The following is a 17,211-nucleotide window of genomic DNA, read 5'->3' as shown; positions in this document are numbered from 1 at the left end:
AAAGTTGCCTCTCTGATAATCTGTATCTCCCAGGTTGGTTTGAAGATTAAATAAAATCAATCTAGCATTACCCATACAGCAGAGACACTCCATAAAATGTCATTCGTTTAGATGAAGAAGTCCAGCCCCCAGGTAAGTATGAAAGAAAGGTAGGTGAGGGTGGCGAGGCAGCTTTCCCGCCCGGGAGGGTGGAGCAGCCGCAGTATGTTTGAGCTTGAGAAGCCAAAGTTGTTCCAGTCCTTTTGTGCGTGAGGGACAGTGTATTTTGGGAAGGTTTGAAACACAAAGGGGACAAGGAAACGACTGCAAATACAGCCTTCTAAACTCTTGACATTGGGGGGGAGGGGGGATGGTTGAGGCTTTGTCCGGGGCTCTGAAGCTTAGGGAGATCTGGCCAGTAGAGGGCGTAAGAGCCACGTACTCCGGAACACAAGGCGGGGACAAGAGGGCGTAGCATTAGGAAGAGGGGAGGGAAAGGCGGGGGGGGGGGCGGAGAAGCAGGTGGGGGCGTAGCATCTGGGAAAGTGTATGGGCGGGGCATGGTCCGGAGGGGAGAGGCTTCTAGAGCTGCGCGGGTGGGTAAAGAGACCATCAAAGCCGGACCGACCTCTAGGGAGGTGGGGCCGGTGGGCGTCGGGAAGGCTTTGAGGGGAGGGGCGGGGCGGGGCGCAGCGCAAAGCGCCGTAGAGGGCGGAGCAAAGGGGTGTGGCCAGAAGCTGTGAGCGCTCGGACCGGGCTGCCCCGCCCACCGCGGCCCCGCCCACTGCGGCCCCGCCCACTGCGGCCCCGCCACCCCCGCGCTGGGGTCCCGCCCCTTTCCCTGCGCTGGAGAGTTTCTGCGTGTACCTGAGTACCGGTGTGTACCAGAGTTTACGGGGCTGAGGTTGCCATGTTGGAGCCCCTCGGGCCACAGAGTCTTGAACCCCGATGGGTACGCTCCCGTTTGCGGAGCTGACCGCGCTCGGAGCTAGCGTGTGTCTCAGCCAGTTTCTAAGGGGCAGCTAGCCCGACTGAGCTCCCGGGGGACTTCCGAGGGTCGTGGCCGTCTGGAAGTGTTCAAGCATCTCATTTCTCCTTCGGGCTCCTCCCTGATTCCCTCCCTCCCCCCACCCCCCACTGCGTTCCCAGCCTCGCGCGCTCCCGGAGCCCACCCCCTCTTTTGGGCGCGAGGCCCCGCCCCCCGCCCCCTTTCCTCAGCCACAAAGTTTATTTGCAACAAAAGGGAGCGAGGAGCTCGCCGCGCCGGGGAGGGAGCGGGAGCTGGAGTGGGAGCGCTGGGAGAGGCAGGCCAGCCGCGGGAGGACGGGTGCAGAGCGGAGGAGCAGGGCTCTGGGATTCAACCGCCCCCCCCCACTCCCTCCACACATACACACACGCCGGGCCGCGATGCCCCAGGCCCTTCGGGGGGAGACCAGGGCTGGCCCTGGAGGTCACTACTGAGGCGAGAGAAGCCGCCGGGATGGAGCCGCTGCCCCCGATGGCTGCAGAAACTTGATCCGCGACAGCTAAACCTCGGCTCGAGTCTCGGCGTCCTCCTCTCCAAACCCGGCGCGCACGCGCTGCGGGTGCAAGACCCAGGCCTTCGGACCGCAGCCACTGCGCTCCTTCGGAGCGGGGGTGGAGGGGGGGTTGGCCGCGGCTTCCCGAGGCCAGCCCCCCCGGAGTGAGGGCCACCACCATGGCGGACGGGCCGCCCCGGCCCCCACTTTATCGCAGCGTCTCGTTCAAACTGCTGGAGCGCTGGAGCGGCGGACCCGGGCCCAGAGAGGAGGACACGGACACCCCTGGGTTGCAGCGCCGGGCCTCGTGCCGGCCGGCCACGGCAGTCCCGGGCCAGCCCTCCCGGCGCGTGTCCAAGCTGGCGTCGGGGCCCCGGGCCGCCCCCGCGCAGCCGCGCCCGCTCCGCAGCCTCTCGCCCTCCGTGCGCCAGCTCTCCCGGCGCTTCGACGCGCCGCGTCCGGACGACGACCCCTCTGGGGCCCGGGAAGGGAGTGCCTCCCCCGGGGCCGCGGAAGAAGCTGCCGAAGGCGCTGCTCGTGGGGCCTGGCCGAGCGTCACCGAGATGCGCAAGCTCTTCGGCGGCCCTGGCTCCAGGCGGCCCAGTGTGGACGCTGAGGCCCCGGGGGCACCCAGCCCGGATGGTGCCGCGTGGGAGCCCCTCGCTCGAGATCCCCGGCAGCCACCGACGCCCCCTCCTCGGACGTGCTTCCCCTTGGCCGGCCTGCGTTCGGCGCGGCCGCTGTCCGGACCGGGGATCGAGGGGAGGCGGCGGCAGCAGCAGGAGCGGGCGCAGCGTCCGGCGGATGGTTTACATTCTTGGCATAGCTTCTCCCAACCGCAGGCCGGGGCCCGGGCCTCCTGCTCCTCCTCCTCCTCCATTGCCTCCTCCTATCCTGTCAGCCGCAGCCGGGCTGCCAGCTCCAGCGAGGAGGAAGAGGAGGGCCCGCCGCCTCAGCCTGGGGCGCAGAGTCCGGCCTACCACCGCGGCCACTCCTCGGGCAGTGACGAGGACCGAGACGGTGAGGGCGGCCACCGCTGGAGGGGGAGGCCGGGGCTTAGGCCTGGAAGCTCCCTATTGGATCAGGACGGCAGGCCTGACAGTGATGGGTTAAATCTGAGCAGTGTGGACTCAGCTAGGGAAGTCAGGAGCCCTGAACCTCCAACATCACCAAGAGCTCCTATGGAGGAGGGACCCCGAGAGTGGGATACTGGTCCGCAGCCCTGCGTCTCAGGTCCCCAGGAGGGCTTGCGGCCTATGTCCGAAACTGTGGGAGGAGCTTTCCGTGTGGCCAAGGTGAGCTTTCCCGCTTACCTGACGAGCCCCGCGGGTTCCCGGGGTAGTAGCCGCTACTCTAGTACTGAGACTCTCAAAGACGACGACCTGTGGTCTAGCCGGGGTTCTGGGGGCTGGGGCATTTACCGTTCCCCTAGTTTTGGGGCCGGGGAAGGGCTCCTTCTACGGCCTCAGTCTCGGACACGCACCAAGGGACAGGTGGGTGCCACCAGGGCATTGAGAGATGGAGGCTTGGAGCTGGACAAGAGCAGGCAGCGCAAGTCTCTTTCCAATCCAGATATTGCCTCAGAGACCCTGACACTGCTCAGTTTCCTTCGCTCAGACCTTTCAGAACTGAGGGTCCGAAAGCCCAGTGGTGGCCTTGGGAGCAGTCCCCTAGAAGGCAGAGACTTGTCATCAGCAGGTAGCCCAGTGGAGCAACTTGACCCCATGCCCTCCCAAGCCCCAGCATCACCTGGCATCCGCCCCACACTCAAGGAATTAACTGCTACCCTTCGGAGAGCAAAGTCTTTTACCTGCTCTGAGAAGCCCGTGGTCCGACGACTAACCCGCACCAGTGCCCTGAAGCCCAGCTCCTCTGAGCTGCTCCTGACAGGTCCTGAGGCAGAGGATGATCCCCTGCCACTGGTGGTCCAGGATCAATATGTGCAGGAGGCTCGTCAGGTGTTTGAGAAGATCCAGCGCATGGGTGCTCAGCAGGATGATGGAAGTGATGTCCCTCCTAGAAGCCCTGACTGGTCAGGAGACATAACCCGAGGGCAGCGATCCCAAGAGGAGCTCTCAGGCCCTGAGTCCAACTTGACAGATGAGGGCATTGGGGCAGACCCAGAGCCTCTTGGTGCAGCCTTCTGTGGCCTGGCTCCCTCAGGGGTATGGCGACCTCTTTCTTCATCCTCAGCCCAGACAAATCATCACGGCCCTGGGACAGAGGATAGCCTGAGTGGGTGGCCCCTGGTGTCCCCTGAAACTCCTCCCACACCAGGTGCCCTCCGAAGGAGACGCAAAGTGCCACCTGCAGGTCCTGGTGGGACTGAACTAAGCAATGGGGAGACCAGTGAGGCCTACAGATCTCTGAGTGACCCGATTCCACAGCGTCACCGGGCTGCTACCTCTGAGGAGCCATCTGGGTTCTCGGTGGACAGCAACCTTCTGGGCTCACTGAGCTCCAAGACAGGGCTTCCAGCCACCCCAGCTGTGGATGAGGGTTTGACCAGTGGCCACAGTGACTGGTCTGTGGGCAGTGAAGAGAGCAAGGGCTACCAGGAGGTCATCCAGAGTATTGTTCAGGAACCTTGTGCTTTGGGACGTGTGGGGGAAGACAGGGTTGCTGGCAAGGCTCCCAAGAAGAAATCTCTAAGTGACCCAAGTCGCCGAGGCGAGTTGACTGGGCCTGGATTTGAAGGTCCTGGAGGGGAGCCCATCCGAGAAGTTGAGCCCATGCTGCCACCTTCCAGCAGTGAACCAATCCTTGCAGAGCAGCGGGCAGAGTCAGAAAACCTTAGTCCTTCCAGGGGTCGGGCACAATCTGAGAGAGTTCTTCCTGAGGCCCCACCTGCCTCTTCCACTGCCCAACATGATTTCCACCTTGATCCCAAGCTGGCAAACGTTCTGTCCCCTCGGCTTATCCGCAGAGGCTCCAAGAAGCGCCCAGCCCGGAGCAGTCACCAGGAGCTTCGGAGAGAGCAGGGCAGTCAGGAGCAGACTGATAGTCTGGCTAGAACCCGGTCCTCCTCCAAACATGTTCGACATGCCAGTGTGCCTGCCACCTTCATACCTATTGTGGTGCCTGAGCCTCCAACTTCTGTTGGACCCCCTGTGGCTGTGCCAGAGCCTGTGGGCTTCCCTCCTCGAGCTCACCCCACGTTGCAGGCACCATCTCTAGAGGATGTCACCAAGCAATACATGTTGACCCTCCGCACTGGTGAGGTCCCTACACCAGGGCCTGTGGACCTGCCCTGCTTGACTCCTGCTGTACCGCCCCCTGTTGAGGTCAAGCCTCCAGAAGCAGCTCGAGCTCCAGAAGAGCCTGTCCCAGCTAGCAAGTGCTGCAGCAAGCCACAGGTGGTGAGTCCTGGGGTGGGGGTGGGGGTCACAGGAGGGCTTGGGGAACTGACTTGGCAGGAGACTTTTTTCATGTACACAGTTGAGTAGGTGCCCAGGGCTAAGGGTGCTTAGCTGGTTCTCTTAAGTGCCCAGGGGTTGGAAGAGCGTTAAAGGACTCTTGTCTATTCTGGCCCTGAAGAGATATCAGGTCTCTGTGGGTGGCAAAGGTTCCTATTTGCTCCAAGGTATTCTGGGCGTGATTACCAATGTTCATGGGGCATCTTCTGGTTGTTTCTCAGGGACTGGTTTTGGAGACTATCGTGGGATTCTTAGTTGTAAATACACAGGAGGAATGAGAATGATGGCACCGAGTACAATTTTCACTGAGGCTTGCTGCCCAACCTGTGTTGGATGTTTGGGCTCAGGGGCCCACAGTTGACATGTGTTTGTCTTTCCTTGTGTGTCTTTCCTGTGGCAGGCCAGATTGTAAGTCAGTTGGTAGACCTAGGAGATTTGGGGTGATACAAGGCCTTACTTTATAGAAATTACAGAGGAGCTCAGGGCTGTCACCTTAGCCCCATCTTGTCTGTAACAACCTATCTTTCTCATGGCTTGGGGAAGACTAGGTGTGGGTTGGAGCCTTGTAAGGGCCTGAGTTTCACCAGAGCTTCCCCTCTCCAAGCAGAGGAATGTCTAGCTGGGGACTGTCAGCAAAGAGTGGAGGCAGGGAGGTATCTGCTGAGACTGAACTGGTCCCCACAGGCTGGAGTGCCTGTGTGGGTTAGGGTTAAGGCCCTGTCCATTAACCTGCACACTTACTTACATGTGCTTCTTACCCCATCCCCTTCCAGGTTACTGTCAGATACCACCCCTCCCCCTACCTCCTTGCTAGACCCCAGGCAGGGAGGTTTCATACTCCCCAAGGTCCCTCACTTCCACCTCTGGCTTCAGCCATTCCTAGAATTTGGGCTGTGGGTTAAGTTCAGTTCCAGGCAGTCGATTCTCTGGCATGGGAGTTTGAAGGGAGATTGGAGTTGGAAGCAAGATTCAAGGCTCTTGATTTCAGGGCTGAGCTCAGGGGTAGTCTGGGGTTATTTTAGCCTTCATTCCCACTGTGTTCCTGACTAGGAGAAGCCAGGAAACCCTAAACCCTGGACTAATTTGGTCATTCCAGTTCCCAGGGCTCTCTGGGGCCCCTCTAAGTCCCTTTCTCTTTGTTTCTCTCCTTCTCTCTCTTCGACTCTACCCCTGCTCCCCCAACCCCCCACCTTTTCCAGTTCTACCTCTGCTGTTCCTCTGGGAGGCTGCCTGGGGAGTCTGAAGGCAAGAGAGTAGGAACAGAAGGATTTTTGGACCTTCTGTGGGCCTGTTAGATGAGCCTGAAACCCCAGGGCCAGCTCTGTCTTTGGAAGATGGGGGAGGGGATGGCAGAGCAGGAGTCCCTTCTGAGCTTCCTTTCCCTTGCCCTGCTCTTTCCTGGGAGCCCTGGTGGCTGTGTGTCTGTAAGGATGGGGGAAGGGTTGGGATGAGAGGTGAAACAGTATTTGGGGAGCCTGGTGGGGCAGAAGGCATGGAGACCATGGAGGAGGGGGACGTTTTGCAAAACTGGTTCCTGCTCCCTTCCCTTCCCCTTCTCTGCCACCTCTCCACCTTCTGGGGGCTGTAGCACATGTGACAGGACAGCTTGACCATACACAGGCTTCTCCTTGCCCTGAATGAGGCTTTTTCTAACTTCCAGGCCTCTGCCCACTTCAGTCCTCCCACTTTTCCAGGCCTAGCCTGACACTCCCTCTCAGCCTTTAGGGGAAAGAAACTGGTGAGTGTGTAATTAAAAGAGCAGGGTTGGAGCATGGCCCAGTTCCTGTCACATCCCTGTTCTATGCCTCACTTTCCCCTTCTGTAAAGTGGAGATAAGGTCTCTGTTTGGCAGGTGGGTACTGGTATGATGGTCTTCCCTTTCAAGGAGGCAAGAGAGAAAAACAACAGGCTCAGCTGCCCCAGCTGCTGCTGGGTGACTGAACTGAAGCCAGGCTTCCTCCCTGCCCCTCCTCTACTGAGGTCTGAGCACAGGCACAGTGGTGGCGGCTCCCAAGACATTCACTGTCCTTTCATTTCACACCCCCTCATAAAGTCTGGAAGTTCTTCCATCTGCTAGCCTGAATCCTTCCTGATGCTCCTTCCTTCTGGCTTCAGAAAGATGGGGAGCAGTTGTCCACCCCCTCTTCCTGGCCTCCATGGGGCTGACAGTGTTCTCTTGTCTTAGGCTTAGGGCTCCAGTCAGGATCTCTGTAGAGTGAGTGGAGATGGTGTGGTGAGGGACAGAATAAAAAGGGACAAGAGGAGCTCTGACACTTTGCTTATGGTGTAGAAGCCAGTGTGCACCCAGCCAGGAGCTGACAGGTGAGAGCCTGGGAGGTGGGGTCGGAGGAAATCCTGGACTTAACCTTGAGCTATGGGGAGTCTCTCACACCTGGCTCTCTTCCAACCCAGAGTCCATTGTTAGCTGGGAGATACCAGGCCCTGCTTAGCTTCTGACTCACTTTGGTCCTGGATAGGGTCATCTTTGGGCCTTAGTTTTTCTCATCTGTACATTGGACTGGTCTTTAAGGCTCTGTAGGGGAGGCTTGGAAAGGGGAGGGTCCAGAGGAGGTGAGGCTGGAGAGTGGAGGGAAGAGAGGCAGCTACCCTCTCCTCTCTGTAGGATTGAAGGACACAGGAATGAGGAGCAGCTCAAAGGTACTAGGTCATGTAGGCTAGAATACTTGTTTCGGAATGTGCTGTCTAGGCTCCCCTGCCCTGCCTCTTGCACCCATGGTGTTTCTTCCACCTAGGTTCACTGTAAGCCTGGCTGGCCCTTCCTGCCAAGGCTCTCCTTCCCTGGCCTTACAGAACAGAGTCTTGGGGCTGGGAAGGTGGCTCAGTGGTAGAGCACTTGCCTTGCATGCCTGAGGCCCTGGGTTCGATTCCTCAGCACCACATAAGCAGAAAGAAAAAAGCCGGAAGTGGCGCCGTGGCTCAAGTGGTAGAGCGCTAGCCTTGATCTGAAGAGCTGAGGGACAGCGCCCAGGCCCAGAGTTCAGGCCCCACGACCAGACCCCCCCCCCCCCCAAAAAAAAAAAAAAAAACAACCAGAACAGAGTCTTGAAGTCTACTTATGCCCTCGGGTACCTAATAGCCAGTTGGCACCTGTAACTTTTGCATTCTAGAAACAGGAAATGACTTTTCTCAGAATCATAGAAGGGTGAATTCATGCAACTTAAGCATCTTTGGAATGGCAATGCTAACAGCTTACATTTATTTAGTAAGTGCCTGTTGTGTGCAAGGCAACCTTAGTGTGCCAGCATCGACTCTCAGACTGTTGAAGCCACCCGAAATCCTAGCATGTCAGTCTCTTAATATGTCAGTGTCTTGATGTGAAGGGTTTAAGCCATCTTGGCTTCTCAGATTGGCTTGTCATCTGAGAAGGAGACATTAGGTATAGGAACAATTGGGGGCATCACCTGCATTTTCCCTGAACACTTTCATAGTGTTTGGTTATTTAAGTTATCAGGGCCTGGGCTGGGGTGGGAAGAACTTTGAGAACCTGAGAGGTAGAATATTAGGTTTCCGGTTGCACAGCAAGGCCAGGCAGAACTAGGCCTAAGCACCAGAGACCTGGCTTTATTCCTCCCTCTACCCCCAGCAGCCCCACCACCACAGCCCCAGCTTGCCTAGCCTAGGGAGGGGCTGGACTGCCACTCTTTCAACCACCTTTGTCTCTAGCATCCCTTTGGCAGGGAACCTGCGGGGGTGAAGTTCTCTTTCTACTTCTCCCTGGCTCTTTGCTGTGGTGTGTGTGTGTGTGTGTGTGTGTGTGTGTGTGTGTGTGTGTGTGTGTGTGTGTGTGTGTGTGTGTGTGTGTGTGTGTGTGTGTGTGTGTGTGTGTGTGTGTAAAAGGGTTCTGGGGGGAGGGGATGAAGCAATTAGGACATTTGGAATTCTGAGTGGTACCAAATATCTATAATTAAATGTCTTGTCACCCAGCAGGAGGAGGGTGGGAGGGAGGAGGACAGACAGAAGGGCTGTCCCTTTCCTCTGTTTATTCTCTGTCTCCACCACCCCCTGCCCACTCCTTCCCAAGGGCCCAGGGCTGCTACAGGGAGTGCAGTCCAGGAATGAAAGGTTGGGGGATGGACTAGAGTTGAGTGTGACATTTTCCAGCCCCTACATTTCCGGGACCAGCTGGGTCTGGGAGACTGCTGCTAATCCTGTCCCCAGCCTTCTCTCCCAGTATAGGCACTTACCCCTCCTGCTTGCTTTCCTCCCATCTGTGATCTTTCCAGCTACACAAGCTGTGGCAGTGGGGTGGAGACACCCTCAGGCTGCCTGGGAGTTGAGACAACACCCAGGAGCTTAGAAATCTAGAAGCAGTCTGGACCAGGCTTCAGAGGTTGGGGGTGGGGGGGCTGCAGAGGAGGCCTCTGGGAGGAAGCTCTGCTTGATCTTGACCTTCAAAACTGGAAGTGAAGCCAGGTACCAGAGGCTCCTGCCTGTAATGCTAGCTACTCTAGAGACTGAGATTGGAGGAGCACAGTTCAAAGCCAGCCTGAGCAAGAAAGTCTGTGAGACTTTTATCTCCAACTAATCACAAAAAAGCCATAAGTGGAACTGTGGCTCAAATAGTAGAACATCAGCCTTGAACAAAAAAACTAAGGGATAGACCCCAAATCCTGAGTTCCCCTAGTATCAGTACACATACAGAAAAAGAAAAGTAAAGAAACAAAAAAGAAAGAAAACTGGAAGAGATGGGCATGAGGCACAGCATGAGCAGAGGCTAGGAGTGGGAAAGATGGCAGCAGGTTGTATGCAGTAAGAGTTTGTTTCAGAAGTGGGTGGCTCTTGCTAAGATAATGTATTCTTCAGTGTTTGAACAAATACTGAGTGCCTGAACATCAGGCATGTGAGGAGACAGCAGCTAAAAACCCAGAAGCTTGCCCTTAAAGAGCTTTCAGACTAGTGAGGTCACCTGTCTGGAGCAAAAAGGGTAGAGGAGTTGAGAATGACAGGGTTGGGTGCTGTTTTGCATCAAGAGTCTGGAAAGGCCTATGGGAGGAGGTGATACCTGAGCAGGGGCCTGGAGGAAATCAGGTGGCTGTCTGGGGGAAAAGCATTGTGGACAGAGAGGAACAGCAGTTGTAGAGGCCCTGTAGTGTTTGAGAAACAGACATAAGGGCAGTGTGGATGGAGTAGGCTAGTAGGGAACCAGTGGTCTGAGAAGCAAGGGAGGCTATGGGCCAGAGTGAGAAGATCTGAGAGCCAGAAGGAGGATTTGAATCTACTTGAAGTGAGGGAACAGGCACTGTGAGCAGCTCCTGAATAGGACCTGAGCTGACCTGTGTCTGCTCTGGGTGTTGTGTGGGGTAGACTACAGGGCCTGGAGTGAAAGCAATGAAGTCAGTCAGAGCAATCTGGGCAAGTGAGGATGGTAGCCAGGAACAGGGCAGAGGTAGGTATTGGGTTGCAGGTTTTTGCTTTGGTGCAGATGTTTGAAGTGGCCAGATTCATAGCACTCAAGTGAAGAGACGCCTACTTCAGCTCCCATGGCTAGCCAGTGGGGGAAGGGTTGCTTAGAGTGATAGGCAGGGAAAATGACAAGCCCCCCAGAGTGGCTGCTCTGGCCACCCCTGTAGACCTACATCAGCTTGGCTCAAAGGCTAAGACAGCAGAGCCACCGTAGGACCCCACTGAAGCAGGTGACCGTGCCATATTCTGTGTTTTACCTTAAGTTACTTTGCACCTATTCAGTCCATCATGTGTATCTGCTGGGACCAGGAGCTCTGCCACCCAGAGCAGCCCTGTCTGTCCATCTGATTCCTGCCTAGGAGGCATTGCCTGTTTCTGATATGTGGGTAAAGGACCAGGCCCAGAGCCACAGAGGTTTTCCCAAGGCTCTCTGACTCACGGGTAATCTGGCCCTAGGTAGTCCTGACCCCCCAGCCATACACTGGCCCCACAGAGCCCTCACTAAGTAGAGTTGGCAGGGATGGCAATGGCAGGGCGGGGGAAAGGGAGCCCATGCTTCCCAGAAAGGCTTGTAGCCCTGGCTCACTTATTGGGAAATGTGCCCAGGCAGCCTGGCGCCTTACTGGCAGGCCATGAAATGGGGGCCCCAGGTCTCCTGGGAAGCATGAGCCTATTGGAGCTGAGGTTCCACTGTGGGAGTTGATCCCTAAGACCCTCTTCCCTCTCCACTTCTCAGCCCCCAGGGCTTCTGAGGCATTCCAGAGTAGACAGAGACAGAGGGGAAATGCCAAGCTGCTGGGATTTGAGCAGTGAGTGAGCCCCAGTCCATGATAGGCATGGGCCTGGGGCCCTGACCAGGCTGTTGGAGCACACTCTAGCAGCTGTGGTTCACTAGGGATGGCCTGCTGGAGCTCATGAAGGTCTGTGCTGGGAATCAGGAGATGTGAGATCCAGCCTGGTCTCATCATCTCCCTGTAGGAGGTATCACATCAGTCCCTTCCCCTCATCTGCTGTGAGGCATCCCTCTTTCCCCTGTCAGAGCCGCAGGTGTTCCAGGCTTGTAGGCTGCCTCCTTCCTGGGCTTCTGAGTTAAAGCAGGTGTCCTGCTCTTACACACAGGAAGTGCTGGCATGCCAGGCCTTAGGCTACTGAAGAGCATGGCTTGGAGAAACACCACCCCAGGACTACGCCCCTCCTAACTCTTGCTGTTGCATTCCATTCTTCTCAGGGTCTTTCCCTATACTAGTGGGAAGCTCTGCTGCCTGCTCTGAGGCCTGATTCCAGAAATAGTGTTGCTATTGCACACGGGACAGCAAAACTCTCCCTGGTTTATTTCTGGATGGGTTTGAGGGAAGTCAGTAGGCCCTAAAAGCCTCCCTGGGTAGGGAGAGGTGAGAGGGGATGCAGGAGGCACCCGAGGTGACTAGGACATGAACTGACTCCAGAGGTTGCAGAGGAGTGGTGTATTAGTTTCCTATTGCCGTGATGACAAATTATTGTACTTCATTGGCTTAAAACAACACTGATTGCTTATTTTACAGTTCCTGAGGTCAGAGTCTAAAATGAGTTTCACAGGGCTAAAAGCCAGGTGCTGACAGGCCTGGGTTCCTTCTGGAAGTTAGGGGAAAGTCACTTCCTTTGTCTTTCCAGCTTCGAGTGGCTGCCAACAGAGCTTTGTCCATGGACCCTTCCTTCCTTCCTTCTCAAAGCCAGCAGCAGAGTATCTTCATATTTCTCTCACTGTCATTCTCCTGCCTCTCTTTCTTTTCTCCCCCTCATCAGCTTTTACTCAGGGCCTGTGCTCTTGCTCAACTAATATTCTACCAGTTGAGCCACACTTCCATTTAACATTTTGCTGGTTATTTCAGAGGCTATGTATAAGAGCTTTCCTGCCCAGGCTGGCTTTGAACCTTCATCCTCCAGATCACAGACTCTGAGTAGCTAAGCTAGATTTATAGACTTGAGCCATCAATGCTTCTTAAGTACTCTTCTGATTACACTGGGCCCACTAGATAATCCAGAATCCTAATGATGACATGTGTGAAGCCTCTTTTGCCTTGTAAGAAAATATATTCACAAGTTGTGGAGATTTAGGGGACTGTTATTTTGCCTACCACACAAGGGCCAGTCTTTTAGCTTACGAAATCCAGAAGTCCTTGTAGGTACTAGTCCTGGGGCTATCTTGTCTATGAACTCATCCATTTATGTAGCAGTTGACCTTTACACCCCTGGATGGCCAATGGGGACTCACAGGGAAAGATTGGACACCCTCCCTGCTTGCCTCTGAGGTGGGTGTAGTCCAGAGGGAGGTTAAGTCCAGGCCTCATGCGGGAGGGACATAAGTGCCAGTGAATCCCTTGAGAATGGGCCTGGCTTCCAGAGGCAGATGGCCTGAGGTTTGTAAACTAGACATCAGGGTGAAGCAGTTCCCAAGAATGGCAGTTAAGAACTCAGAACCAGGACAAGCAGAGAACACAGGGGCCTTGGCAGAGGCAGAAGTCATGTCTTGCCAGGCACCAGTGGCTCATGCCTATAATCCTAGCTACTCTGAGATCTGAGGATTGAAGTTCAAAAGCCAGCCCAGGCAGAAACATCCATGAGACTCTTATCTCTTAACCAGCAAAAAGCTGGAAACAGAACTGTGCCTCAAGTGGTAGAGTGTAAGTCTTGAATGAAAGAGCTAAGGGACAGTGCACAGGCCCTGAGTTCAAGCTCTAATACCAACACACAAAAAAAAGAAAAAAAAGTTATGCCTTTGCTAGTCCATCCTTGCCAAGTAAGGAGCTGGAACCCGAGAGGCAGATGAAAGGAACTCTCCCATCCTCATGCTCTGGGAGCACCATATTGGGGCTGGTGCTGGTGAACTGTTAGGTTCCCTCATGCCTGAGAAGCCAGAGGCTTCCAAGGAGATGATGTAAGCATAGCCACTTACAGTGTCTATACAATGGGAATAGTGTCCCCTCACTCCACGAAGGATTATTGCTAGGTTTAAATGAAATCATGTCAAGATGGCTTGACCAATAGAAAATGCTCAAGAAAGTTCTCTTATGAATGATATACTACCATATGATTTAAAGAATCTCAGTTTGCAGCCATAAAGCTGAAGACTAAGTTCTAGACAGCAGGGCAGGCTGGGGTTCTGATCCACCTATGTAGGACCAATAGCTCAGCAGCCTGGGCCTTTGGAAGTGGAGAGTAGGGTATAGGACTACAGGGAGGACCATTGGCCCACTGGTCTCTAGCTTTCCCTCTACTTCTGTTACCACCAACCTTATCCAAGACTCATCTGGGATGATGTGGAACAGTTTGGGAGGCAGAGTCAAAGCCCTGTCTTGTCAAAGTCCCAGATCCTAGTAGGTAGGGCCCAGAGCCCCCAGGTGGCAGGGAGTCTGAAAGTCTGTGTACCTCTCTGACTACCACTTGATGGTATTTAACTGAGTCCTTGGACCTCAGCTCTGACTCTCAGTTTCCTGCTCTGTAAAATAGGGATGCTAAAAACTTAGGAGGTAATGCTGGCAGATTCTCATCCTAGGATGATAATCCTAGGATACTGAGACTCATAAATATAGCTACTTAGTGTGTGCTCTTAAGATTGGCACTCTCAGAGTTTAGAGCTCCACAGGTTCAACATGAAGAATTCAGGTTTCTTTCCCAAGAGCATAGCACTCAACTTGATTTTGTTTGTGAATCTGAGCTTGTTACATCTTGGTCTTGATGCCATTTGTCCTAAGATTCTGAGGTTGAGAAGAGGAGAGGCAGGTCTTGGGCCAGTGGGAGAACTGTGGGGGGCTGTGATGAAGGGCCAGCCCAAGGAGCAAGTGCAAGGTTGGTGTCTGTTTCCTGTTTATTGGTTCCCAGGGGTGAGCAGGCCTTGCTCCTCACAGCACTGCAGAGCAGGAGGGAAAGAGGCCGCCCTCCTGGCTGCCAGCCAGCCCAACAGCCGGGCCTCCTGGGATTGCTGGGACCCCACTCTCCCACCCCTGGACAAACAGTCAATCCTTTCCCAGGACAGGGCACTGGAGGTTAAGAAGCAGATGTGGAAGGGAAGGGAAGGGGTGGATGGATGGGAAGGACTCTCCCCTTTGTAAAAAGTCTAGCCAACTCCATCTTTCTTGGCTTCCTGTGTCATTGAAGTCTTGCTGTTAGTTTCTCACCACACCCCCCTGCCTCTCCTGGTCTCCCTCGGGTGGGCCTGGTGGTAAGACATCAAATCTCTTGGCAGACTAGGAAAAGGAAGGAGAAGAAAGAATCAGGACCTTGAATGTCCTAGAAAGGGAGGTCCTCCTGGAAAGACCTTCAGATACAAGCCATGTGTTCTAACCACCCCTCACACCTGTATTGTTAAGATGTGGAAGGGTCTTACCAAGGCCCCACAACAGTGGACTAGGCCCATTCCCCTAACCATTGCTCCAGCCTCATACTTGGACTTCTGAGCAACGGGCCACTGAGAGTTCTTGAGCAGTGGTAGCAAAGTTCACCCAGCATTGGAGGGAATTGGTCTGAGCCAGGGAATGAAAGAGAAGCTCCTGAGTATGTCAGAGGCCAAGAGGACAGGGAGGTCTCTGAGCAGAACACACAGACATGCTGTGTGTCCTGAAGACAGTCTGAAGGCTGCGTCTCATGGCCTAGGCAATGGGAGCCATGAGGTTTAGGAGCTGAGAGAGAGCAGTATCAGTTATGCATTAAAATGGCTTCCTCTAGTGACTGATGGTCAGAATAAAGGGGAATAGGGAGGTAACGAACCTGACCCTAGGAGAGCAAGTGATAAAGAGACTGACCAAGACCGACCAGGGAGAGAATGTGGAGGTAAAGTCTGAGGTTTCAATGTAGGCTCAGGAGCCCTGTCAGAACTGGGTGGGTGGAGTGGGACCCTCCTTATTTGAGTCAGAGAATATGGCAGTGAGGAACAATTCATGCATCTGCCCCTAGGCAGAATTTTCCTCTGCCTTCTGATAGGATGAGGAGCTCTGAGCTCCATGAGATCCCCCTGTCTAACTTCAATCACAGCTGCTGGTTGTATCCTTGGGGAACAGCCAAGCCCCAAGTCACACTTCCAGTTGGCCCTTCGAGGGGAGGCGCCATGAAAGGAGCTGTGGAAGAAGGAAGGCTCAGGCTGTGTTGCGCCTTTTGGGGCTTTGAATCAGGACAATTTGCTCTGCCTTGGTTTCCCCATCTGTGAAGCTGCAGTCACAGCTTATTGGAGCCGCAGAATACTCCTATGGAGCTGGGGATGGGGTGGGAGTGAGTGAGTGGTAGGCAGGCCAGCAGATCCATGAGCTTGTAGTGACCACTGTGGAGCTGGAGGTAGGAGCTAAGAACTCCTTATTCTGTAGATACCACCATCACCACCACCAGTGCGATAGTGGGGGGGCCTGGGACCTCAGAGGCCCTCTTAGAGAATAGCACAATAAGAACTGAAAGAGAGGGGAATCATTCTGATTTGGGGTCTGATGTGACCCTCAGTTTTCCCTGTAAGTCCTGTGTTCCTTCTCTCCCCTCCAGCCTGAACTAGCCACTTCCAGGCTTCTTCCCAAGGCCAGCGGGGGTGTTGCCTGGGGTGGGTGAGGAATTTCCGAGGGAATGGCTAAATTCAGCCCCAGCTAAAAATAGCTCAGGGCCTGGCCCCAAGACTGGAGGAGGCAGAGGAGGCGGAGGTGGCTGGATCTAGCTAATCCTCTGCTGCCCTGCCTCATCACCTAGGCCTGGGCCTGCTCTGGCCTCCTGGCTGCCTGTTATATCTCCTCACTCACATCAAGCCTTTTGCACCTAGGAGCTCCTTGTTTTCTTCTTTCCTTCCCTCTGCCATCCTTTTTGTCCTGCCTTCATCCCTAAGGGAATAGACATTCCAAAGAGAGCCCTGTAGAACATTGTGTCCCCTCAGCTTTCCAGTCCAGGTGGCAGAATCCGCCCTGGTCCTGAGACACAAATATTGCATCCCTGCTTTGTAGGGTATACACTTCAAAAGCCCAAGGATATGGAGATGTGGGCTGGAGGAGCCCCCAGGTCACCCTGTGACCCAGTGCTTGGTTCTGGTCGGGTAGCTCCATCTGTGCCTGTTCCTGGCACACTGTGGAACTTCAGTACACATTTATTAAATAAACAAAGTGGAGAAGCAAGAGCTGGTGAATGGAGCCCTGCTCTGGTGCTACCCTAGTAAAGGAAGACTCAGCTTCCCACTACCACCTCCACCAACCCTGTATTGAATCTGCTCTGGGGACAGATAGGTAGAAGCTGGCCCATGAGCAAAGGATCTTGTCTCAATTGAGTACTGATTGGGGCAGAATGAGGACCATACACCTACCTGGAGATGGTAAGGTATCTGGCCCAGGTCTCATAGCCCACGAGAGAGGTGATATTTGAACCCAGGTTGACCTCACTCCCAAGGCTGGGGGGGTGGAGAGGAGGGTAGGGAGTAAATGTTGTGTAATGCAGAGAACAAGAAAGAAACTGGTGGGGAATGTTAAATATGCCTCCAGTTCCTGATTGTGGCTGGGGTTAAGATATAGATTGTTATAGGGAATGGCAATAAAGCTAATTAGGATTTCCTGGGGAGGAGGTGGCTGGTGGGGGAGGGGGGCACAGGTCTGAGTACTTCTCAGACACACTAGGGCTAGGGATCCAACCCAGGGCCTCATGCATGTTAAACAAACTCTACCACCGAGCCATAGTCTCAGCCTGGTCTGCAGTTTTCATTGATGAACTCTTCTAGTCCTCACAGTACCTCTGTGGGAGTTACTGTCCTGGGTGACAGACAGGAACCTGAGCACAGCACCACCATGCTAGCTTGTACAGGTCAAGGGAGCTGAGAAACTGACAGAGCTGAATGGACTTCAGCCTCACAACTTGGTTCCAGCTTGGGTTCCTGGCTCTTG

The 17,211-nt window shown here is 54.8% G+C and overlaps 1 protein-coding gene across 1 annotated transcript in view; it reads left to right on the top strand.

Annotated features, from left to right (window-relative positions):
* The first annotated feature begins 1,206 nt into the window (after window positions 1-1,206).
* Window positions 1,207-17,211, top strand: part of Arhgef17 (Rho guanine nucleotide exchange factor 17) — a 66,774-nt gene continuing 50,769 nt past the window's right edge. Inside the window, exon 1 of the mRNA XM_070035054.1 lies at window positions 1,207-4,858. Coding sequence (XP_069891155.1) covers window positions 1,679-4,858 — 3,180 coding nt within the window. The 5' untranslated portion in view covers window positions 1,207-1,678. The remainder of the gene's footprint in view (window positions 4,859-17,211) is intronic.

This window comes from Dipodomys merriami, unplaced genomic scaffold (genome assembly GCF_024711535.1).
Source record: "Dipodomys merriami isolate MVZ:Mamm:240054 unplaced genomic scaffold, mDipMer1.0.p SCAF_25, whole genome shotgun sequence".
Taxonomy (NCBI): Eukaryota; Metazoa; Chordata; class Mammalia; order Rodentia; family Heteromyidae; genus Dipodomys; species Dipodomys merriami.
The sequence above is the reverse complement of the archived record's forward strand: the minus strand, read 5'-3'. Positions and strand labels throughout refer to the sequence as shown.